The sequence below is a fragment of the Rana temporaria genome, chromosome 2, assembly GCF_905171775.1.
Source record: "Rana temporaria chromosome 2, aRanTem1.1, whole genome shotgun sequence".
Taxonomy (NCBI): domain Eukaryota; kingdom Metazoa; phylum Chordata; class Amphibia; order Anura; family Ranidae; genus Rana; species Rana temporaria.
This window is the reverse complement of record NC_053490.1, coordinates 248,601,344-248,628,036: the sequence shown is the minus strand read 5'-3', so window position 1 is coordinate 248,628,036 and position 26,693 is coordinate 248,601,344. Positions and strand designations below refer to the sequence as shown.

Genomic DNA, 26,693 nt, shown 5'->3' with positions numbered 1-26,693 from the left:
TATTAATTTTATTATTTTTTACACTGAAATAAAAAAATAAAAAAAATGATCACTTTTATTTCTATTACAAGGAATGTGAACATCCCTTGTAATAGAAAAAAGCATGACAGGTCCTCTTAAATATGAGATCTGGGGTCAAAAAGACCTCAGATCTCATATTTAGGCTTCAATGCAAGAAAAAAAAAAAAAAAAGGAAAATTTGTCATTTAAAAAAATGACAACAAAAAAATTGTCTCTTTAAGACGCTGGGCGGGACTGACGTTTTGATGTCACTTCCGCCCAGCAGAGCTATGAGGACGGGTGGGGGCCATCTTGCCCTCACTACAGTCCTCACTCTCCAGGCGGCAACATCCAATCTCCTCCGCCGCTACCGACGGCTCCGGTAAGCTGCGGAGGGCGCGGAAAAGCGGCGGGAGGGGGGGGGCCTCTCCCGCCACCGATAACGGCGATCTCGCAGGGAATCCGCCGCGGAGACCGCCGTTATCGTTTACACGGCAGCCCACTGTAAAGGTGGATATCCCGGTTCTGGCAGCAGCTGCTGCCATTACCGAGATATTCAGCTTTAAAAATAGGACGTATATATACAGTGGGCTGTCGTTAAGTGGTTAAATTATTGTTTATTACTAGTTCGACTGTGGCTGACCATCGGGTGTGGGCGCGTCATCTCAAAATGTGGATGTGTCATGAGAACGATGTGGGATAGTACACAAGCTCATTCACTATAATATTTTCAAATATTTGCTCACAATCAAGTTTGTTCACTAAACTTCCCATGACGTCATGGGAACTGTAGATTCTCATGGCTGTGCAGTGAGAATACAGGATGCAATGTGTATGTCTGCTTTACTCCTCCTCCTGGAGCTTACAGACGCTGGTATTTTAAGAATTGGAGCTATGACATCACAGATATTTCTTCCAATTTATTATCTAAATGGTGAGATTTATATCAAACTTGCTAAAAGTTTATAGGTTTACTACTAGAATTGGATACTACTGACTGATCAATATTCTTATCGCACACGTTCCTTGTAGAAATGGCTCATAAAAATGGTGGGTGCTGCAGCGATTACCAGTTGGGTCCTGGAAACATCAAGCAAGTGTACATATTCGCCAGAACACCAAGGATCGTCAAATTACATCCAAAAAAGTTGTAATGGCAACATTTTTTTTGTAATTAAAACTTTTTTGGATGTAATTTGACGATCTTTGGTGTGCTGGCGAATAGGATACTACTCATTCCTGTATTCAATTTGCAACCCGGAGTTCAGCTTTAAAGTATATCTATTTATATATTGATTCTGAAACAATGCACACTTTAACACAAAATCAATACGTTATGTATTGTAACTATTGTAGATCGCTACATGTTGCATTATGTTTTTTTATCTGTTTAGTTTTCCTGTTGATATTTGGGTGTTTGTATCCTAAAAGAGTTGGTTCTTACTATTTCCCTGTGTTTTCTCCCTTTCCAAGCTGTGTCCTACTGTAGTACCCTGGCTTGTAGTAAAGTATATGCCTAGGTCACTGTCCCTGCCCAAAAGGGAGTCTGGTCATCTACTGTATGTGCCTAGGTATGTGTGAACAGTCATGATATTAAACATTGCTTTCAGTACAAGTGCAGAGATATAACTTGGGGCAGAAACCACCAAGATAAAGTAGTGAGAAGTTAAAGTACAATTTACAGACATCATGACCAAGACAGCTTTACCATTACAAAAAAAGTCCTGGGTAAAGACAAAATGATTGAAGCGGCCAAAAGTAAAATTATTTTTTCCCATATTATACACAATGTTTACAACACCATAGCTATCTAATCACATTTTGTCCATGGCACAGCATTTGCCATTTTACATGTTTAGGTCAGGCCCAATTTTGTCCTATTTTGAAAATAAACAACTTTGGAAGGTGGCAATGCCACATTTGTTCCAAAATTAAACCATTTTATTAACATTACACAGAGATCAAGCTTGCTTACTGTTTCATTTCATAAGTAACAGTAGTCTGTTGACACATAGCAAAAAAAATCTGTAAACATAGAATTTATAGTGTTATATTTTGTGCATTTAGTAGTGAATGGCCATTCCCTACAAAATAAACTGCAGGCAGATATTGCACTTGTGACTGGACAGACTACCTGTTTATTACTTTGGTGACAATTATTTTGGTGTCACTATCTCTAGTTAAGACTTATGACTCTCATAGATGGTATTATATTTTTAACATACAAGGTAATGATTTATGATAAACAGGATGTCCACATGAATAGTAAACCACGTTCAACCTTTGTGCTGCTATTCCAGTTGAATTTAATAAAAACAAGCCTGACAAGCTTTTTGTTTAAAACTAACCCCCAAACATGCAGAATGAATGATTTGTACTGGCTCATTTAATTCATTTTCAGTGACTCCTTTTAAATCTTGAAAGAAGTTTTGACCCGGTCCAAAGTAGAAGAATACATTACTTTTTTTCTCCCAGGTTTTGGCTCCTGGTTAAATCCATAGAAATATCCAGTAAAGAAAGAGCTTAAGTCTGTACCCAATGTTTCCAAATAACATTAGGACATTGTTTCTATTTAATGAAGTTTTTAATTGTCCATCTTTGTCCTGTGCAGCTCCGAAGAATTAAGTCAATGCCTCCATTAGCTCTGCTTTCAACCTCTAGGCAACGCCCTGTGCCTTTATTCATTATTGCTCCATTCTGAAATGAGAAGAATAACTCAAAATAATGGTAACAACACCAATTAATATTTTAATCATATGCTAAATTTAGACACTACAGCTCCTTTATGCTCTACATATTTAAGCAGTAATTCTCAATCATTGTTCCTTGAGTAAACCTGGCCTGGACTACTGCCAACCCATCTGGGTACAGACTTCTGTAATAAATTATAAAGCATTTCATAGGTTTGCAGCTAATAATTGATGGTGGCAAAATGGTTATCCTTTCTTCTTCACTCTCTTCACACATTTATCACTCGAATCCTATGGTTAAAGTGGTTCCAAAGGCTGAAAGTTTTTTTTACCGTAATGCATTCTCTGCATTAAGGTAAAACACATTTTGAGTGCAGCTCCCCCTCCCTGCCCCCAGCCCACCCTCTTATACCTACCCGAGCCCTTATACTTACCGTCAATCCAGTGCAGGCAAAATCATGTACATCTACATCATGTGCCTACACTGGGTTTAGGAGTGCACTTCGTCCCCCGTGCGACCGATGTGTCCACTGTGCAGAGGCGTATCTAGGGTATGGCAGCCATGGAAAGTGCCATGGGCGCCATATGAAGGGGGTGCTGGTGAATGACTGGGCAGCAAGACACTTACCAGGGTCTGATGGTCTCTTCTTCCCTCCAGGCTCCCAAGCATAGGCTGGATCTCCTTTTTAGCACCTTTGCTAATGGACAATGGCAGCACTGCGAGTGGGACTATTTCTCATTTCATACTCCTGTGACTGCAGTCACGGAGTAAGCAGGTGCTGCGTTTTCCGATGCTACCTCTATAGTTCCGGCTAAAGCAGCCCTGACAGCTGAATATCACTCCACCGCCTTCTGTCAGGAATGCTATAGCCAGGACTATAGCAGTGGCATCAGGGCTGGTGTATTTCTTGACAAGACTGTGGACTCAGTCAGGAGATGTCTTTGCAGATCTTCTGGCTTGGGGTCCTATGAGTGCAAAAACAGAGCTCAGCTACCTGCCCAGCAGGAGGGACGGCTGTACTGCCAATGCCTTATGCTGAGACTGATTCTCTTAAGCTGCAGGCATGCTTTCATGCTTTCCTTTTTTTCATGCGTTCCTCACTCCCTGCAGACCTTGGCTCCTTTGTAGTCTAAATCATATTTTTTGGGGCCCCATGAGATCAATAACAGGGGCCCAGGAGCAGTGGCGTATCTAGGGTATGGCAGCCATGGCAAGTGCCATGGGTGCCATATGAAAGGGGCGCTGTTGAATGGCTGGGCAGCAAGGCACTAACCAGGGTCTGAGGGTCTCTTTTTTCCCTCCTCCTAAGCATAGGCAGGATCTCCTTTTCAGCAACTTTGCTAGTGGACAATGGCAGCGCTATCCCTGCTGTGTTCAGCCAAAGCCCTCCCCTGTTCTCTCAGGCTCTCCCATTCCATCTGGTCAGATTGGCAGCGCACAAAGAAGGAGGAACATCAGTTTATCCCTCTCCTCTGTGAAAACTGAGGCCTTATGTGATGAAGATTTTATCACTTCCAGTATTGGTTCTGCATTTACCTGGCTTTGGAGAGCAGGGGAGGGATCAGGGGTCCAATAAACCCCAGGTTTCTCCATAAAGAGGATATGTCACTACCCAAGGTATCACAAGGGATGATAAATATCACTAGTTTTTTTAGCTGTTTTTTTTGTTAAGGTTATCTGAAAGATGGGTTTCAAATGTTTCGACAGGGGCGCAGTTTCAGTGCTTGCCATAGGCGCTATTTTCACTAGATACGCCTCTGCCGCTGTGTGATTTTAGATCCCGGGACTTGGGGCCCAGTAATCATGTGATTGCTATGAGAGACCACTAGTGATCACTGCTGTCATGAATGGTTAACCCATTCATGATAGTTGAAAATGTGTAAAAACATTTAAAGAAATGTTAAAAAAAAAAAAAAACATGAAAACAAAAATGTAATTTATTTATTTATTATTATACATACTGTCCCCAGTCAGTGTCCCTGATCACGAGCCTCTTACTAAATGGCTCAGACTCTCAACTTTCCAAAAAAGTATACACACACACACAGTAAACCCTTGGTTTGAAAGCGTTTTGTAAGACAAGCAACATTTTTAAATACACTTTGACTTGATATACAAGTGATGTCTTGATATAAGAGTAGCATCATTTCACAACTGAGTATAAGAGAGAAGGGAGGCGCCTCTAAGTGTAGGTATATGCTTACATTTAATGAAGGTACAAAATGTATGCTCTGTAGCTCCTGCTGGATTTTTCTTCTTATCCCCTTGTGGAGGCTTTCATTTGTGGATGGACATTTTATGGTTATGCCACCCATCACATTGCTATATTTTTTGTACATGGACTATAAACTGAAAGACTTATGAATAAATAGTTGTGGAACGCATTTGAGTTTCAATTATTTCTTATGAGGAAATTTGCTTTGGATTTGCTTTGGATTACAAGCAGGTTTCAGGAACAAATCATGCTCACAATCCAAGGTTTTACTGTACCAAAGTGTGTAGACGCTATAACTTTCACACAAATCAATTAATATGCACTTATTAGGACTTATTAGGATTTTTTTCATCAAAGACATGGCAACAGAATACATTTTGGCCTACAATTATGTCAAAATAGATTTTATTAGATGTGTTTTCCTACAGAAAGTAGAAAATATTGGGGGGGGGGGGTCAAATTGTTTGTGTTTTTTTTTCATTTATATCACAAAAAATAAAAAAAATCATTGGTGATCAAATACCAGCAAAAGAAAGCCGTATTTGTGTAAAAAAGTTATAAAAAATGTAATTTTCATACAGTATTGCATGACAGCGGAATTGCCAGTTAACCACTTAAGCCCCGAACCATATTGCTGGTCAAAGACCAGAGCACTTTTTGCGATTCGGCACTGCATCGCTTTAACTGACAATTGCGTGGTCGTGCGACGTGGCTCCCAAACAAAGTTGGCGTCCTTTTTTTCCCACAAATAGAGCTTTCTTTTGATGGTATTTGATCACCTCTGTGGTTTTTAGTTTTTGCGCTATAAACAAAAACTGCGGCGGCTGGTCGGCATGTAGTTAAAGTAGCACAGTGCTGAATAGCAAGAAATCCCCTGATCATGAAGGGGTAAAACCTTCCGGAGCTCAAATGGTTAAAATTACAGTAATACATAATATATTACTGTAACAGTTAAGACATTGCAATAATGACGTTTTTGTGCTCATAAATGCTTGGTAAGTTGTCTGTAAAAAAAAAATAATAATGTGAGGTTGGTAACTCAGTCAGTTAGGCAAAATTGGTGTTCCAGTGGTAAATATGCCCCACTGGAACCTCTAAGGCCTCGTACACACCACCCAACATGTCCGCTGGGATCATTTGGTCTGATGTGTGTACACACCATCAGACCAAATTCCCCGCGGACAGAATACGCGGTGACGTGGCGGCAACGTGGCAGCGACGATGATGCCGTGACGTGCGCGCACCAGGAAGTTCAATGCTTCCACGCATGTGTCGAATCACTTCGAAGCATGCGTGGGATTTCGGGCCAGCGGACATGTCCGATGAGTCATACTGACCATCGGACATGTCCGATGGACAGGCTTCCAGTGGACAAGTTTCTTAGCATGCTAAGAAACTTTTGTCCGCTGAAAACCTGTCCGCTAGGCCGGGAAACTGTCCGGTCGGCCCTACACACGACCGAACATGTCCGCGGAAACCGGTCCGACGGACCAGTTTCAGCGGACATGTTCGGTCATGTGTACAAGGCCTAAGAAATAATAAAAAAAAAAACAATGGATGTGTAGAAGATGTGCTTGGAATTGGAATTGTATATTTGTAAATAAAATCTAAATTAACTATATGAATTACAAAAAAAGTTAAACTAAAACATGTTATTATATCATTCACAACAATTATTTTCTCAAGCAAGCAATGGATGGCCACAAAAAAAGAATTATTTACCTGTATAAAACTCCAGCGCTTGTGGAGTGTGCTTTTCACCTTATCACAGTCCATAAGCTGAGGGAGTTTACTTTTCTTATTATCTACTAGACAGCGTGTATCGGGTAGTAGAATTGTGCTCCCCAGTGTTCCGAGCTGGAGATATCCTTCTTTTGTGTATCTTGCAAGCTGAAAACACATAGAAGTGCATTATTCAGTACTATCCATTGTGCCACTGCATTCACAGGGGTATTTTAGTTTATTCCACAACATTGCATTGTTAAAATTGCAATGCTCTCATTTTCAATTAAATTAACTTTCATTACCACTAACTATTTATTTCATAGCTTTCTTGTGCAAGTGGATCTAATTGTGTTTAATTTTGGCCAAATTTAGAATATTGTAAATATTAAACAGAGAGCACCCAAACAAAGAAAAATCATGTGTTTTTTTTTCTTATAGCCCTCTAAGGACTTATTTAATAAGGCAGTCTAAAGAGCAAAAGTATATAAAAAAGCATTGAAGCATCAATTCAGAGTATCCAAGAGGGAGATGTAATTTGTGATGGAGTATTGGCAAGAGCAGCTCATTGTCGGAGATGTACTTCGTTATTGGGACATTATTTTTTGGATTTCATATTTTATTCTACATTCGGAGACCTTATTTTTATACAGAATTATTATTTTTTTTTTTTGCTTCAATACGTTTTTATTAAGAATTTTATGAAAGGTTGAGAGTACAGACAAAAACACTCATAAGGCAAAGAAACAGTCACTGTATATGACAAATAAGAGAACTTAACCTAAGAGGTAACAGTCACAGTCAAATAGGATTGCAAGTATCTGTAATAAGTACCATTATTCTTATAATGAACTAGAATACCAGTCATTCCACTTTTCCACCACATAGTCGCCCTTTGGTAGGTCCATGACTGATGCAAACATGTTTGTGTAACCTGGATCACTTTGCGCTCTGTAGGACTTTTGTTGTCCTTCCAGTGTGTCACCAGCGTTAAACGAGCTGCCAGTAGTATATGGATCACTATGGGTCTGAGTTGTAATGGGATCTGTTCTATACCCATTAAACACAAAGTCAACCCCACAGAGGCCTGACTGTGACATGTATTTTCCAATAAAGGATTTTATCTATGGTGTGTGTGTTCATTTATTATGTCACATTTCTTGCTAATGAGTATCCAGAAGTAAATATGCAGAAGGGGAGGATATCTAGGGCCCCTTTAAAGAGGGGCTTCTAGAAAAAAAAAAAAAAAAGAAAAAGAAGAAAGATACAAAGTAAATAAACTTAAAGCGGGGGTTCACCCTATATAAAAAAAAAATAATTTTATCCCCGTACTCACTGCGCTATTGTACATTGAAGATTCCGGGGAATGGGCGTTCCTATGGAGAGAGAAGGTGATTGACGGCCGGCCCTGGCACGTCACGCTTCTCCGGAAATAGCCGAAATAGGCTTGGCTCTTCACGGTGCCTGCGCATAGCCTGTGCGCAGGCGCCGTGAAGAGCCGAGACCTACTCCGGCTGTCTTCGGGGAGCGTGACGTGCCAGAGCCGGCCGTCAATCATCCTCCCTCTCCATAGGCACGCCCATTCCCCGCGGGAGTCGGAATCTTCAATGTGCAATAGCGCAGTGAGTACGGGGATAAAAAAATACAGATAGGCATACTGTAGCTCACGCTACTATGCCGAATGTAATGCTAGACTGATGTTAAGGAGGGTGAACCACCGCTTTAACACCAGAATAAAGTCCTATTTTTATACAAAAAAAAGTGTCCTGTAATGTAAATCCACTATGAACCCCATTGTCCAGCTAGTAGAATCATGTCAATTATGATGAATGATGCCTGCTGATCTGCAGAAACAAAGCGTTTTGTCCCTTGCGGCGATTCAGTTCTGATGTGCATTCACCACACATTACATTGTCCCAGTGGGCAGCTTAATATGAACACTGGGGAAGAGGAAACCTACTGATATCTCTTACCAAATATAGTAATTTTTAAGAAATGTTTTCTGCATCAGTACATGTTCCCCAATGCAATCCCTAGCTCCCCATGAGCTTTGGCCTACAACCCCTTTCCTATTAGTCTTGGTATTCAATATTTGCCTCCCACTGACTTCTATAGGAATTGAAATAACTTTTGCAATATGCACTTTTTTTGAGTTCACATTATGGCTAGGCAGTCCTGTACCTAGCACAAGTGGTACCTAGTTCCCATAGTTTTTTGACACCCACCCCACCTGCTGACAAAAGAAGTATGAAGGAATAAAGCGATGTACGCAGTGCACTGCACAGAATTGCAGCATGCTGCTAAAGCATCTGGTCCCCATGTTGGTGAGGAAAATAGCCTCTTCCCAACAACCCTGAACGGTGGTTCTGAGGGTCCTTAGATGGGGGATTATCAGAATCTGGAAGCCCCATGTTAATGAGTATAATGTACTTAGTACCCCTATTTATTTACAAAAAAAAAGTCAACTGTAAATAAAAATACAATACCGTTTTTGACAAGCAATTTTTTATTTCTTTTTAGGTCCCCTGATGTACATTCTTCATCAATCACATTGTCCAGCATCGTAGGTCCACGTCATTCATGATGAACAACGACTGCAGACCCACACAAAAAAAAAATGTGTTGTCCGCCGACACCTGACCTTTGTTTACGCAGCAGAGAGAACCAGAGCTGTCATTCAGTGCTGGCAAGCTAGCCTGCAGCTTGTTAAGTCTAAACCTAAATGCAGTGGGTGGAAGGGCTGCTCTAATTTCTGTGTGAGCTGGGTCTTAAAGGGGTTGTAAAGGTTTGTTTTTTATTTTCTAAATAGGTTCCTTTAAAGTTATTGCATTGTTGATTCACTTACCTTTTCCTTCGATTTCCCCTCTAAATGTTTTTTTTCTTTGTCTGAATTTCTCACTTCCTGTTTCTCCTCAGTAAGCTTGCCCCCACACAGCGTCTCGCCGCAGGGATGTAGTCCCAAGGGAGTGGACGAGCACACTGACTAACCCCCAGCCAGGACAGCTCGGATTATGGTGGCAAGCTTACTGAGGAAAAACAGGAAGTGAGAAATTCAGACAAAGAAAAAAAAAACATTTAGAAGGGAAATCAAACAATGTACTAGCTTAAAGGAAGTGAACCATCAATGCACTAGCTTAAAGGAACCTAATTAGAAAATAAAAAAAAAAAACCTTTACAACCCCTTTAACTAAGCCCAGCACAGGAGGACCATGCTTTTGCTAAATTTAGGGATCTAGGAATTTACTATTTTTCGATTTAGAAAGTGACATTTTATTTATAACCATAACATAGAATATACCAGGTAACACCCCTACTTTACTGAGGTGATTTAAAACAGATACTATACATTAAATGATTTTAAACGAATATGTTAAGCTAATACATAACTGGATTAAATTATGTTTTTAATTTTTCCCTCAGTGTTAAGTTTAACTTCGCTGTAAAAAATTTGCCTACAATAACTTTAGCAATTAACTGATAAAATTCTACTTCTTATCCTAAAAATTAACCTCTAACTCTTTACTTAACATCTTTATCTCACCATTTTAACTCAACCCTAATGCCGCGATGTGAGCTTTTGGTCGGATAGTCTGACTGTGTGTACGCTCAATCGGACATTTGCTGTCGGAATTTCCGACAACAAATGTTTGAGAGCTGGTTCTCTATTTTTCCAATGGCAATTACGGCGCACAAAAATCCTACGCATGCTCGGAATTAATTTGACGCATGCTCAGAATCATTAAACTTCATTTTTCTCGGCTTGTCGTAGTGTTGTATGTGACCGCGTTCTTGGTGATCGGAATTTCAGACAATATTTGTGTGAATGTGTGTATGCAAGACAAGTTTGAGTCAAAATTCCATCATAAAAAAAATTCACGGTTTTGTTGCCGGAATGTCCAATCGTGTGTATGTGGCATAACTCTTGACCCTCTAACCATAACTTAATCCTGTAACACTAAATTAACTTCTAAAGTAAGTACTTAAGAATCTCAAGCTAACATCTTTCAGTGCTGGGACTTCTAAACAAAATGATTTAAAAAAAATGTCATGTCATACATTGAATTTTCTTTTTATTCAGCATACAAATGCTATTATTATTTACTTCTTGGTAAATTATTTCCTTTAGTAAATGCTATTATTTTAACATTCTTGAACTACAAAACCTAACATCATGATGGCTTAAAATAAGGCCATATAGTATGTCTACTATTCCACTATTTCGATGGAACTAATTAATCTGCTGCCGATATGCCTAACAGTTGGATTAGTCAATAAAAGTCAGGAAAAAAATATCACTTCAGTGGTTTTATGAATGCTTACATTTAATAAACAAGCCCCAAAGTAATGCAATTACTGCAAGCTCATTATTCCAAAATAACCAAAACTATTACTGTTCAATTGTGTAAATCCTTCTAATCGCCTCTATGTGGCTCTAACTGACGAACTGTGGGCCATAAAACAAATAGCGAAATATCAAACCTGGGGGCCCCATCCGTGACATGGGTACATTATAGCTGTATGATTCTCCTGTGGTCCTTGGTCTAGACAAACATCTTTAGCTTTATTATTCCGTAGCTGCGAAAACAAAAAAAAATATTTAGAAATGGTTACAAAACAATGGATGAACTTTGTATCGTATTTAAAACTCCACAAAATTAATTAAAACACTAAATGCATTTTTTAATAAAACAGCATAATGCAACAACAGAAACTATAATGATTACCGAGATGTTAGGCACTCACGGGGGTCTGACATAAAACATTCAATGCACAAATGTCAGGAACATTCAAGCAAAATTGAACTAAAGTTCATTGTATGTTTTTAAATGTATTCATTCCTGTATAACCAGATCCATCTAGTGGGCAAAATGCTGTATATTTTCTAAGTGATTTATTAGAAAATATATGTCATTTAAATCCCTAGAGGGATTCTGGGGGCTATGGACGGGTTTCAGGGGTTCTGCGAGAGTCAGATAAAAAAAAAAATTATTCACTATACAGCCCTCCCCTTTGTCGCAATAAATGGTTTACCATTAAAGAAATTAAATAAAATATACTCTGTCACTTCTTCTAGTGCCGACTGCTAAGCATCTCTTGACTCATTGTTGGCCCATGTTTTCCATCTAAGTTTGTATTATTGTGTAATGACCATCTTTTGTCACTCGATAATGGCAAGTGCTAATTCTCAAATTTTGTGGTAGTAGTAGTGGTAAAATAAGCAAATTTGAGCAGAATGAAAGTGATATTAACCGCTTGAGTCCCGGAAGGATTTGTCCCCTTAATGACCAGGCCGTTTTTTGTGATACCGCACTGCGTCGCTTTAACTGACAAATGCGCGGTCTTAGGACACTGTACTCAAACAAAATTGATGTATTTTTTACCACAAATAGAGCTTTCTTTTGGTGGTATTTGATCACATCGGTGCTTTTTATTTTTTGCACTATAAACATAAAAAGAGCGACAATTTTGAAAAAAAAAATATTTTTGACCTTTTTTAAATATACCCAAACATTTTAAAGAAACAAATTTCTTCAACAGTTTAGTCCAATATGTATTCTTCTACATATTTTATTTTATTTTTTTTAAATCACAATAAGCGTATATTGATTGGTTTGCACAAAAGTTATAGCGTCTACAAAATAGGGGATGGATTTATGGCATTTTTATTATTATTATGTTTTACTAGTAATGATAGTGATCAGCAATTTTTATCAGAACTGCGATATTGCGGCGCACGGATTGGACACGTTTGACACTTTTTTGGGACCATTGATGTTTATACTGCGATCAGTGCTATAAAAATGCACTTATTACTGTGTAAATGTCACTGGCAGGTGGTCAGTGTGCCAAGTCCCTCCTTTTCAGTCATTGACCCAAATAGAAAGCCCCTTGCTATGGGGTTACTGGTGTGTGCTCGTTCCCGAGCCCCACTCTACTGCTTTGTAAAAAGGTTTTATAATAATTGTTATGTTTTTATAAACATATATGATAAAGATCAATTAAAAGCAAAAAATCTTATCAATATGCAGCTCAGTGTACAACTGAACAATTTGAAGAACATTCTAATAAAATATATATTACTAGTTGTTAATGCTGACATGTTCCCTATTGTAAAGTAGGTTTCTTGAATCTACTACGTCTACTATGAGTTCTGACTTATACATATACTTTTTCTTATCCACATGCTTACTCTAGGGCCCCTTTCACATTGGGACAGGGGCGGCGTTGGCAGTAAAGCACTTTACCGCCATTTATGCAGAGGTTTTGCTTTGCGGGGCACTTTTAACCCCTGCTAGCAGTCGAAAAAGGGTTAAAACCACTGCAAAGCGACGCTGTAGTGGCACTTTGCCGGCGGTTCAGCCATGCTGCCTATTGATGTCAATGGGAAGGGGCGGTGGAGGAGCGGTGTACACACCGCTTCAAAGATGCTGCTTGCAGGAGTTTTTTTAACCCCTCTGGCTTTCACACTGAGACTGCAGGGGAGGCGTTTTTTAGGCCCTTTACAGGTACTATTTTTAGCACAAGTGTGAAAGGGATCTAAGCATACATTTATAACCAAACTCCAGTATTCTTTAACACTTTAAAGATAAGTTGCCCATAGTTAAAAAATATAGCTTTTGCTGTGATACAAACCTACTCTCTGGTGCTGTCCCCTGCAGAATCATTGGTCCTTAATCCAGTACTGGTCCTCTTCTGGGTTCAATGATGCCCAGCATCATCCATCCCACTTTATGTGAGTTCAGGCTATTATGGCCACACCCCCAAGAGGGGGCATCATCTATCTGGCCTGGAGTCAGGGTTCTGATGCGCAAAATGACATTTACGTGGCATACATGACTGCTTACCAGAAGAGGCTAGAACCTGTTATATTACGTTACTGACTGTAACCTTGATTTGAAATATGTATCAGCCCAGGTTCACATTGGGCTGCGAGTATGAAGCCGTGCGAGTTCAGCTGAACTCACGTGGTTTCACTCCCGCTTGTCAGTGTTAATTTCGGCTGCGATTACAGAGACATCTGTGCAGTTTCTGCCCAAATATCAATGTAAATCGCAGGCCGAAATCACAAAAAAAGTAGTACAGAAACTACTTTTTGAAATCAGTGCAGCGCCGAAGATGCAGATGTGGCGTTGCACCGATTAGGACGGTGCCATTGCCGGCAATTGCCAGAAAATGCCACCAATTTGACATTACACATTGCATGTCAAAATGCACAGTGTGAACCAGGGCTTAAGGGAATTTGTTTTTATAATAGGTGCAGGAGATGGTGGGGTTCAAAAGCTTAAATTGTGCATTAAATGTAGCATGCAACATCAGATTCCAGAAACCAATTAAAGGAAAACTAATTTTTTGCTGAAATGACTGTTTACAGGGTATAGAGACATAATAGTTAACTGATTCCTTTTAAAATTTATTAAAAATAGATAAAAAACAATCATATAATGTACCTCTAGTTTCGTTTTTGCATCTAGTTTCGTTTTTGCATCTAGTTTCGTTTTTGCATGTTATCCTGCTTCTGTGCATGTACAGAGCCATAGAGCAGTGATGGTTTGGAAAATGAAACTAGAATCTCCCAGTACTGTGGTCATCAGAAAACAGACAACCAGGAAGTGTCCAGAACAGAGAAGAATTACAGCAACATCAGAGCAAAAACAAACAATGAGGACATGAAACCAGGACTGCAGTAAGGTAAAGAAAGCTATTTAGCTAAAAAAAATGTTTCCTTTAGTGACCCTTTAAGCACTGTAAGAGGATTACTTGTGAAGCCAATAAACAATTAGTAAAGTACAATAACCATCTGCAATCAATATGAAGCCTTCTTTTACAGATCTGATTGTGGATCATATGTTGCTTAGGATATTTTAATCTCTATTGGCAGTGAGCTCTCTTATTTATTACTGCATTTAAAATGTATTTTGTGTGGTTACTGAGATCTAGACTATAGATTATAAATCTGAGAGACTGATGTGAGATCTTATTATATTATATTATATCCCATAGCTCTCTTAACCAACATCACAGTACTAATAAAACCACACAATTTTAGCAATACAAAACAGCCAAAAGATACATGTTTCAAATAAAATTCTCATTACAAATTTAATGGAAAAGGCTGCAATATGCTATTAGAGTTTGATATATGCCCTACAGTGCCCTAGCTGTATAAAGCATGCTCAAAGCAGCTGTAAAATTGAATAATTATTGTAAAGTCAATAAAGGAGGCACACATAAATATTATTTAACCACAGCCAATGTCTGCTATAGAAACAGTGGCAATAATGTCTTCATATCTGCAAGGAATTCTTCTATTGCTACATTGTATGCTACAGTAGAGTTTACAGTAAGTGCTTTAGGGATTAGAACATATTCTGACTAACTTCTGTAAGAAAAGATTTGTATAGTTACCTATTTCAGGCCATTCTGGTGCAGTCACGTGATCTCCCCTATGTCAGCCAGCAGTGACTACAGGGGAATGAAGAACACTCAACAATGACAATTCCTGGAAATTGTGACGTCACCTATAAGCTTCCTATTGCCCACCCATTGTCAATGCTCCCTCCTGTCCCCTGCTGCTGACAGAGGGGAGCCAATTATGTGACTGGACCAGAGGAGCCTGAAAATACAGTAGGTAAGTATACAGATCATTTTTTTAAAACAGGTTAGTTAGTTGGGTGTTAGGAGAGGGGAGGGAGTGTTTTTAAGATTAGTTGTTTTGACTGGAATTCTACTTTAAAGTGGTTGTAAACCCTTACATTGTCCCAATGAAGTGACTGGTCTCAGGTGATACACAGAGATGAAACAAATCCTCTTATGTAAGTTGTACTTGTTTATCGGCAGTCTTCTCTCCTCTACATCCGTTCAAAGTGCAGAATTTATAGAGTTTGTCTAAACTGTCAGCAAACAGTAGATGGAGAGCTACAATTGCAGTCTTCTGAGCTCAGAAAGGAGAGCTTTCAGAGCTGATTTGAGGGAAGGGACACACCCCCTTCACACAACACACAGGAACAGATCTGAGGCTATCAATCAGCTGGAGATCCTTCCCCTGTCACAATTTTTTCTCTTGGTGTCAGGGTCAGGAAAACTTGTCAGAAGTGACCCATGTTGATAGCAGAGGAATGAAGCAGTAGACAGAAATTACACTTAGTACTCTTAATTGAGACACGTACATACTATAGAGGAATATGCTTTGTTAATATTACATGTCTGAGGTTTACAACCACTTTAACCCTTTAATTTCAGAGATCTAAAAGCTGGGAGGGATTCGGGTCATGTGACCTCTGTTAATTGCATGATCAGAACAGTCACATGACCACAGCAGTCACATGATCAGAAAATTCCTGATCGCAAGTATGCATTTGCCTGCCGGCTATCATGCTGGGAGCATGCAGGAAGAGCACCTTCCATATGGTAATGGTCAGCCGCATATATGCATGCCGCTGGCACCAAGAGGTTAAGGGCGCACTGTACAAGTAAGAATAAGAGTAAGGGTTGGGGGAGAGGGGGTTAAAGTTAATATTTTTAGTCAAAATTAGGCCAAAAAAAATGTAGTACAATTCTTTAATACATGCATATTTTCCAAAAGTTTTGTCTTGTTAAAAAAGTAAAAAAAAAAACATACATGTTTATTTTCCAGAAATGCAGTAACTCAAAATGTAATTTCACCTAAAAGGTAAAGTTCTGTTTTATGCTTTCCTCTCCCTCCTCTTCTACTTTTGCCACTTTTTTTGAGGGGGGGGCAGGTATCTGGTCTTGACAGGAACCCACTCCCACTTCTAGCTCTCCCACCCACAACCTTCTGCAACACATCATAGGTCTCAGAAGACTGTAGGACTATTAATAAAGTGCAGCATGGCCGCCCGCAAATGCGGAGTGGGAAGCTGGCTGTGAAGCCACAAAGAATCACAGCCGACTTCCCTTAGTAAACATGCCAGTGTCGGGGACCCAAAGACCAGTGAAGAACTGGCCTGGGTGAGAACAGGGCTAAATTCCTGGACAGAAGAGTGTCCTTTTATCAAAAGTCAACAGCTCCAAGACATTTTCTCAAATGGACTGAAGCTCCTCTAACTCATTTTTGAACATTGCACATTGAAAATTTTTTGTACATTGCATCCTGGATGCAACCAGGAAATTCAACCTGCCTGCTGCCACATTAGCTAATAATGTAACCAATTTTGTCAGACCCACAGTTTTTTTCCCCCCCCTGGAACTCCCTCTCTACTCTTATCCAGATGAGAATTGGGCAGGGTTTCTTATTGATGAGCAGAAGCAAGATGAGATCACTCGATTTCTGGCCAGATCAAGAGAATCTTCTCTGTATTTACATCATTTTTAAAAACATTAAACATGGGGAAATGTACATGCATTGCAGAATATGCACAGTGCATACATCTGCATCTTTCATTTTTTCTTATATATAAACTTTATTTACATTACCTCTCCATAAGCAACAGTATTATTGTATCGTCTCATTTCTGGATAAACATTATCCAAGTACCACTGAAAGTTCTTGCATTTCAAGCTTTTCCTTAAGGCGATTCTTTCTGATATATCACCAATGTCAATTCCTGGGTTCTAAAGATAACGAGGAGAATGTTATACTGTCTGTTCACATGGTATTGATATACACTGTATTTTATTCGATTTCAGAGTATACCTCTAAAGGTAAATTCCATGCGATATATACATGAGATTTGTAATCATCCATCCAGACTTCAGCTACCCGTAATGCATTTCTTTTTGTGTAGAAATCAATATTATTGTTATAAGGCTTCCTTTTGCGTTCGATATGGGCCACTCTTGAACATGGGAGAACTTCCATGCTGCCCCCGCATAACCACACCTATAAAACACACAGAATAAAATAAATCAAAGTATTATTATGTATATATACAAATGATATTTTTTAACTAATACTGAAAAGCAGATTATCAGCCAATCCCTTCTTTTCCCATACCTGACCTAGATTAAAGAGACCTTGTCGGGTGGTGGGAGGTTTATTCCTACTGACAGTTGAGGGTACCTATTGTATGTGGGTGGGGATTAGTGGTGGCCTTGTTGTATCTTTTAATGTAATAATGGCTCAAAATTCAAAGCAATAGAAGTACTGATAAACATCAATCCTCTCTCTGTTGCATTACTAGTGAAAAGCTCAGTATTTCTGTATTTAGGTCATATGTGTACACAACCTCCTCCCCTACAAAAGCAGTGCCCAGTTTTCAGGACAAACACTGTCATGTGTGGAGTGGCATGATTAGACCTATGCAGAGGTGGACTGACAACTCATGGGGCCCCCGGGCAATAGGAGATTATGGGGCCCCTGGGCAATAGGAGATTATGGGGCCCCCAGGCAATGGGAGATTATAAGGCCCCAGGGAAAAGATTATTGGTCCACACAGCATACACACACACATACAGTATACATACACAGTATACACACACAGACACACAATATACACACACAGGCTCAGATTCTCAAAGGAGTTACGACGGCGTATCTCCAGATATGCCGTCGTAACTCTGAGTGTGAGGCCTTGCATCTCCGCGCCTGATTCATAGAATCAGATACGCCTCACAGTTGCCTAGATACGAGCGGCGTAAGTCTCTTACGCCGTCCTATCTTAGGGTGCATATTTACGCTGGCCGCTAGGGGCGCTTCCGTATATTTCCACGTAGAATATGCAAATTAGCTAGATACGCCGATTCATGAACGTATGTGCGCCCGGCGTATCAAGATACGTCGTTTACGTAAGGCGTCGGACCGGCGTAAAGTTACCCCTCATAAAGCAGGGGTAAGTCATGTTAGGTATGGACGTCGGAAACGTCCGAACAGCGTCGTATTTTACGTTGTTTGCGTAAGTCGTCCCTGATTGGGGCTGGGCGTAGGTTACGTTCACGTAGCCTAAGCATTGAGCGGGCGTAATTTACTTTGAAAATTCAACGTGATACTGAGCATGCGCGCGCATGCGCCGTTCGTTCGGCCATGCATCTACATGGGGTCATGCTTAATTTTAATACATCACGCCCACGACCTGCCTACTTTGAAATACGCATGCTTACGCCGGCCCATTTATGCTACGCCGCCGTAACTTAGGACTCAAGTGCTTTGTGAATACTGCACTTGCCTCTCTAAGTTGCGGCGGCATAGCGTAAAGAAGATACGCTACGCCCGCACAAAGTTACGCCGCCCTACGTGAATCTGGGCCACAGTATACATACACACAGAATACACATACACACACACACACTGAAAAGGTACTGGAGAGGCGGGGAAGCTATAATCCTGCAATTTTTAAAAAAAAACACAGATTTTTACATACTGTCTGTCCCTGGTTTTACTGAGGCTGGCAACCCTGACGGGGTCCCCTAGGGCAGTGCCCGAATGCCACAAATGGTCAGTCCGCCCCTGGACCTATTCAAATACAGACTTTAAGAAAGTAATTTATATGGGCACTTTTACAGTATCTGGGTTCTTTTTCTTCTGTGGTGGCTTGGTGTTGGAGAAATTGTGCTAATCAGGTAAGAGCAGGAACTATTTGAATCCTGCTTTACAGCTATGCCATATGTTTGATTATTCTAAGCTCAATGCAGGGCTGCTTTAATGTTTGCAGCAGCTGACTTTGGAATTAGCATAGCATGTCATTTTAATCCAACATATAATGGGGGGATTCAATAAAGCTACTGTGCCACTTTTCTGGCCTTAATTTCTCTTTATACTGTATTGCGTTAAATTCATGAAGCATTTGTAACACTTTTGGTTCTGACAGCAACTAGCACACCAAATTCAGGTAGTTCCTAAATATGCTACTTTTGTGTTGTGTTAAATGCTCCAAACTTACAATAAATACCAACATTTTATATCTTAGGAAAGTGCAGCTAATTAAGTCCAACTTTTTTTTGGTCTACAGAGAAAAACTGGCTCAGACAGTTGTAGACAATGTATCTCAAGTGAGTTCTAAAAGTGTTGCAGCATGAGCCGAATTCAAGTACAAGTACATGACAGACAGGTACATAAATTTGCCACATTTTTCACCACTTCTAGAATGCACAATAAACATTTGTTTATTAAAAAACAGTCGATTACATAAGGATACTTTCATTTTTTACCATCAGGATAAAAAAAAACTACATCAAATTTGCATAGCTCGATTTTAGGTTCCTGGGGAAGAGATTGCTTATGCTGTTCTGGGTCTTATTTGGGCAAATGGGCAAATCTCCACCAACTAGAGTCGTTTTCTATATATTCCTATAAAGGGTGCAGGCTGAGAAGCTCAACTCCTAAGCCTTCACAACTGACAATCATATGGGTTCCCAAACAGCAGAGAAATTTCCACCACTCTTCCTCCATCCTAAAATAAGAGGTCTGCTTTCCCAAACAGCAGAGAAATTCCACCCCTCTCCCTCCACCCTAAAATATGTAGTCTGCTCTTTGATGAAAATGTGTAAAATCTTTTTATCAGCAAAAATAGATATGATAACAATCTTAGGATTTTCATTGTTTTTCTTTTTTGTGTGGGTGTGAAATGTTTTGTATTGATTTTACACCTGTTTTTAAAGTGTTGAAACAAACACTTGTGTTTGCCCTCAACCTTTTTATTGAAATTTGAAAGAAAACGACCTTGTTCTAGCCAAGGCTAGTTCTCATATGTTGACTAAAATGATTCAAATAGTACAGACCAAATCATGAGTTTATAGGAGGCTAAAGCTTGAGCCAAGGTGAAAGCTGCATTTACAGGCAGTGTATCCAGAAATTGTTCACAGTGCTTCACTTTTTCCACATTTTGGTAAGTTACAGCCTTATTCCAAAATGGATTAAATTCATTATTTTCCTCAAAATTCTACAAACAATACCCCATATTAACTGAAAGAAATTTGTTTAAAATCTTTGCATTAAAAATAAAAATAAAATTTACATGTATATAAGTATTCACAGCCTTTGCCATGACACTCAAAATTGAGCTCAGATGCATCCTGTTTCCATTAATTATAATTGAGATGTTTCTAAAACTTGATTGGAGTCTACCTGTGGTAAATTAAGTTGATTGGACATGATTTTTAAAGGCACACACCTCTCTATATAAGGAACCACAGTTAACTGTGCATGTCAGAGCACAAACCAAGCCGTGAAGTCCAAGGAATTGTCTGTAGACCTCCAAGACAGGATTGTATTGAGGCACAGATCTGAGGAAGGGTACATCATTTTTTTGCAGCATTGTGTACTGAGCACAATGTCCTCCATCATCTGTAAATTAAAGAAGTTTGGAACCACTAGAACTCTTCCTAGAGCGGGCTGCCAGGAAAAATTGAGCGAGAAGGGCCTTAGTCAGGGAGGTGACCAAGAGCCTGATGGTCATTCTGACAAAACTCTAGCATTTCTCTGTGGAGAGAGGAGAATCTTCCAGAAGAACAACCATCTCTGCAGCACTCCACCAAAAGGGTCTGTATGGTAGAATGTGAGGCTACGGCAGTATGCTGAGCCTGCATGGGATAGAGCAGAGGGAGAAGTGGGCTGCCGCGCTCTGGGGTAGTAACAGCCTCTGATTGGTCAGCTGCGGCAGCCCCCTTCTCTGATAGGTCCGTTCGCGTGAGGTAAAACCCGCACTGGACGAGCCTATATAAGGGAGAGGCTGAGGCGATTTGCTCAGTCACATCTCCTGACAAGCAGCATCGCCCGCCTCTCCCTCTCTCTCAGGATGAAGCGCGCTGTGCAGGACAGCCGTGAGGAGCTCTTATGTAGACTCCTAGAGAAGGCGGAGAGCAGGGGAGGTGAAGAGTGGCTGAAGCGTTGCCTGTCTGAGGAGAGTGGCTCTGTTTTATCTGTCAGCCCAGCTGCAGTACCAGAGATGAGCGTGGGCGCCCCCAGGAAACAGCCTGGAAGAAAAAAGAAATGTAAGTCCAATAATTTAGCTCCTCAAGCTGAGGGAGCTGCAACAAGAGGTGCTTCTTGCCAGCAAGGGAGCAGCGCTGCCTCTTCCCCCCCTCCTGGGGACTTGGGTGAGCATGTTTTACCTGAAGTTGTTTTCAGTAATGTTAACCAGTTATCTGCATTTTCTAGTCTAATTGAATCTTTGTCTGTCATTGTGCAGCAGTTCAAAGGTATACATGATGCGGATTTTACCTCACAAAATGTAAATATGTATGTGCAACCAGGTGAGAGTCTGAGTACTCAGGCATGCACAGTAAGTCAGAGTGCACAGGAGACTGGTGCTGGAAATAGCGATAATGCTATTGATATGGAGGAGGTTGGTGTGGTGTGGCATGAGGCTGGTCATCCCTCTCTGCTAAATAAGGATGTTACTGTCAGATCGAGTGTGAGGTGTCCTGCTGTTAATAATACTTTACCCCTCAGATCCTCGGCTGCTATGGTCAGCGAGTCTTCCTTTAAGGAACCCCTCCCTTGCAGTTTATCCCCGCTGGGTTTTCATCTGTCTAAGTCAGTCAAAGAAAAAATTTGGAGGGGTGAATATCTCGATATATTATCACTTCTCCCTGCTTCTAAGGAGTTTTTGGCTAAATCTGACAGGCAGTCCAGCGAAAGAACAGAGGAAGATAGGAGGAGAGCGGTTCCTAAGACATTTCAAAACTGGCTGCAAGCGTTCTGTATCTATTCAGCAGTTATGGGAGAACGCTTCCCGGGGAAGTGCTCAGGTTTATTCCAACACCTGGATATTATTGCGGAGGCCTTTCGCCACTTTGGCGGCTCCGCATGGTTCTCATATGACGAGAATTTCCGTCAAAAACTAGCTGTGCACCCATCGCTGCATTAGGGGGCTAAGGACGTTGGTTTATGGTTAAACCTTATGCTGCCACCTAGGCCCCAGTTCACCCCTCGCCCCGCTTCAAATGGTCAGAGTCCAGTCAGGAAGGGTGTATGCTTTGCATTCAATGAGGGTCAATGTAAATTCTTATTGAATTGTAGATACAAACATGAGTGTTCTTATTGTGGCGGTACTCACGCGGCGAGCAGATGTTTTCGTAAAGCTGCCGCTAGTTCCTCTCATTCAGGACCCAAGGACACACATGGGAAAGGCCCCGACTCCGGTGAGCCTGGCAAGAATGCGCCCATGGCTCGAGCGCTATCCAGACCACAGGATGGCGGCTCTGCTAACTGAAGGTTTTGCCAATGGTTTCTTAGTGCCATCCTTTACTGGTTCAGGGTGTACACCAGTTAAAAATTTACTATCGGTATCCATGCACTCTAACTTAGTGCTTGAGAAAATTTGCAAAGAATTGTCTGAGGGTAGGGTGGCTGGCCCCTTTAATGACCCGCCATTCTCTAATTTCCGGTTGTCCCCTTTGGGCATCGTACCCAAGAAAGAGCTGGGTGCGTTCAGACTGATCCACCACCTATCTTACCCACCGCATTCGTCACTCAATGACGAAGTTGCCTCTGTGGAGGCTCCAGTCTGCTACGCCTCATTTGATGAGGCTTTGTGTCTTTTGAGGCAAGCAGGGCAAGGGGCTGTGCTAGCAAAGGCTGATATTAAGTCGGCTTTCCGCCTTCTTCCCGTGCATCCACAAGGCTTCAATTCTTTGGGTTTTCAATTTTTGAATAAATATTATTTTGATAAATGCATGCCAATGGGGTTTTCTATGTCATGCTTTTATTTCGAGGCTTTTTCCTCCTTCTTACATTGGGTCGTGTCAGTCGTTATCCCTCAAGGCCTTATCCTACATTATCTAGATGACTTCTTGTTTTTAGGTCCCCGGGGGTCATCAGTGTGTATGGAAGCTTTACAGGTTTTCTTTGACGTTTGTCATGACTTTGGCGTGCCTCTGGCCCAGGAGAAAACAGTTTTTCCCACGACAGTTATTGAATTTTTGGGGATCACGGTTGACTCCGAACGAATGGAATTCAGATTGCCACAACAGAAGATACATAAAATGAAGTCTATGATTGCAACCTTTCTTGTCAGTAAGAAGGTGTGCTTAAAAGGAGGCACAATCTTTGCTGGGTCTTTTTGCTTTTGCAGCCAGAGTCATCCCTATGGCGAGGGTATTTTCGCGCAGGTTCTCGTTAGCCATAAAAGGTATGGTGAACCCTTACGCTCATTTCCGAATTTCAAAAAGCATCAAGGATGATCTAAGAATTTGGGATGCTTTTTTAAATGAGTTTAATGGTTCCTCGGCCTGGCAAATGGACTTTATTAATAGTTCTCAGTTGGAATTCTTCACCGATGCAGCTGGCTCTGCTGGGTTCGGGGCTTTCTTGGATGGGCGCTGGTGCGCCCAGTCCTGGCACCCTGATTGGCTCCAGAAGGAGATACTTCAAAATCTAGTTCTGTTGGAGCTCTTTCCAGTGATTGTGTCGGTGGTTGTGTGGGAAGACATCTTTAGGAATCGTAGAATCTTAGTTCATACGGATAATAAAGGTGTCTTTTTTGCCATCAATACTCTGTCCTCTAAGTCTGATCCCGTTCTGAGGTTATTGCGTTTCCTTGTACTTCATTGTATGAACTGTAATATATGGTTGAGAGCTGAGCATATTGCAGGTAAAGAAAATAACATAGCAGATTCTTTATCTCGTTCACAGTTCAAGAGATTCCGAGAGTTGGCGCCATCAGCGGATCAACATGGCACCCCTTGCCCAGACTTCCTCTGGGGCTTAATTTGGGAATAATATTCCGGAATCTCAAGGCTTCAGTAGCGGAAAACACCTGGAGGGATTATAGGCTTTCATGGCACAAATGGTGCTCTTTCTGTCAACCATTGGGTTTGGATCCACTAGATGTGTCTTCTTACGTGGCTTTGTCTTTTTTGTCCTTTCTCATTCAGTCTAATCTGTCCCCGGCTTCCATAGGTAAAATATTGGCTGGAGTTTCTTTTTTCCTTAAGTTTGCAGGCCTTCCTGCTCTTACCTCTTTCTTTCAGGTCACCCAGGTTTTGAAGGGCCTCAAAAAGTCTAGGCCCTCTTTAGATAATAGGCGTCCCATATCTATCCCCATTTTGATCGATCTTCTTCAGATCCTTCAAGATGTCTGCTCATCCAATTTCGAATCTTTGCTTTTTAAGGCTGCTTTCTCTATAGCATTCTTTGGAGCCCTTCGGTTAGGTGAGTTTACTGCAGCAAATAGAAACGCTTTTTCATTTCTCCGTTTTTCTCATGTTCAGTTTGACGTCGGTTCTGTCCGTCTGTTTTTGTCCAGATCAAAGTCCTCTCAGGTTGGCCAGTGGTTTTCTTTATCCAGTTCTCCTAATGAGGCTATCTGTCCCGTGTTTCATGTTCGTAATTATCTTTTGGTCAGACCATTGAGTAACGATTCCTTTTTTATTCATGAAGACTTGTCCTCTCTAACTAGGTACCAGTTCTCAGCTGTTTTGGCCTCCTGTTTGAAGCGCTTGAATTTATCTGGGTACCAATTTTCTTCCCATTCTTTCCGAATTGGCGCTGCCACCACAGCTGATTCTATAGGTTTTTCAGAGAGTAAGGTTAAAAAAGTGGGCAGGTGGGGCAGCAATAGATATAAGTTATATGTTCGTCCCAGTCTTCTAACTTTATGATTCTCTTTCAGATTTATCCAGGAATATCGCTTGGGTCATAGGTCACTCCTACGTGTTCTGGGCTTACAAGCACTCCGGATCCAGATCATACTCTGCTAACCTGGGGCTTGATCCTGATTTATTTTTAATTTTATGGTCAGGTGTTAGAGGTATGCGGTGGCGCAATTTAAAAGACCACCTAGCTTATTTGTCTTCTGTCTGGCCTCAACCCCAAGTGATAGTTATCCACGTGGGGGCTAATGACTTGGGTAAATTCAACACATGGGACTTGTTATGTGAAATGAAAAGGGATCTCTATTCCATAACTCAAATGTTCCCAGGTTCAGTGTTAGTATATTCTGAGATGGTTCCCAGGCTGTTATGGTCGCCGCACGGCACCCTTTTCTACGTGGATAGAATCCGCAGACGGCTAAATAGGACGATTCATAGTTTTATGCCTTCAATTGGTGGCTCTTCCTTTCGTCATTCCGAGTTAGAGGGTTTTTTGCCTGGGTTGTTTCGGGTTGACCAAATTCATCTGTCAGGCATTGGCCTGGACATTTTTAATATGGGTATCCAGTCCATGATCGAATCAGCCACGGTGGTGGGGGGGCCTCGGCCAACAGCTTCGCGGTTGGCCCCGGCCGGTGGGGAGTAGTCGTCCAGCTTTTGCTGGATGGACAGAAATTAATTTGATTTTAAAGTTTTAAGTTTAGCCAATTTGGCCTTTTGTAATTTAATTTATTTATTGAGAAAATTTTTGTAACCCCGCCCCCACATTTTATGGATGACACCGTGGCCAATTTTACCAAAGTTAAATAAAAATGTTGTATCAAATTGTTGTTTGGTCTCCTTATTCAATACCTCTGTACTAGCCCATGTGAGGCTACGGCAGTATGCTGAGCCTGCATGGGATAGAGCAGAGGGAGAAGTGGGCTGCCGCGCTCTGGGGTAGTAACAGCCTCTGATTGGTCAGCTGCGGCAGCCCCCTTCTCTGATAGGTCCGTTCGCGTGAGGTAAAACCCGCACTGGACGAGCCTATATAAGGGAGAGGCTGAGGCGATTTGCTCAGTCACATCTCCTGACAAGCAGCATCGCCCGCCCGCCCACCCTTACCTGTCAGTTTGTCATAATAAGTCATGGGGTCGTCTGTATGGGGGGAGTAGTCGTCCAGCTTTTGCTGGATGGACAGAAATTAATTTGATTTTAAAGTTTTAAGTTTAGCCAATTTGGCCTTTTGTAATTTAATTTATTTATTGAGAAAATTTTTGTAACCCCGCCCCCACATTTTATGGATGACACCGTGGCCAATTTTACCAAAGTTAAATAAAAATGTTGTATCAAATTGTTGTTTGGTCTCCTTATTCAATACCTCTGTACTAGCCCATGGCCAGACGGAAACCACTTCTGGAGTTTGTCAAAAGGCACCTGAAGGACTCTTAGGCCATAAGAAACACAATTCTCTCTTCTGATGAAATGAAGATTGAACTCTTTGGCCTGAATGTGTCATGTCTGGAGGAAAGCAGGCACCGCTCATTGCCTGGTCAATACCATCCCTACAGTGAAGCATGGTGTTGGCAGCATCATT

General features: G+C 41.0%; 1 protein-coding gene across 1 annotated transcript in view; it reads right to left on the bottom strand.

The window, feature by feature from the left end:
- Positions 1 to 1,401: 1,401 nt before the first annotated feature.
- Positions 1,402 to 26,693, bottom strand: part of GALNT17 (polypeptide N-acetylgalactosaminyltransferase 17) — a 500,108-nt gene continuing 474,816 nt past the window's right edge. The window contains exons 7-11 of the mRNA XM_040336747.1: positions 17,283 to 17,468; positions 17,063 to 17,200; positions 11,108 to 11,203; positions 6,629 to 6,796; positions 1,402 to 2,697 (exon numbers count right to left, since the gene is read on the bottom strand). Of these exons, the coding sequence (XP_040192681.1) occupies positions 2,569 to 2,697; positions 6,629 to 6,796; positions 11,108 to 11,203; positions 17,063 to 17,200; positions 17,283 to 17,468 (717 nt within the window). The 3' untranslated portion in view covers positions 1,402 to 2,568. The remainder of the gene's footprint in view (positions 2,698 to 6,628; positions 6,797 to 11,107; positions 11,204 to 17,062; positions 17,201 to 17,282; positions 17,469 to 26,693) is intronic.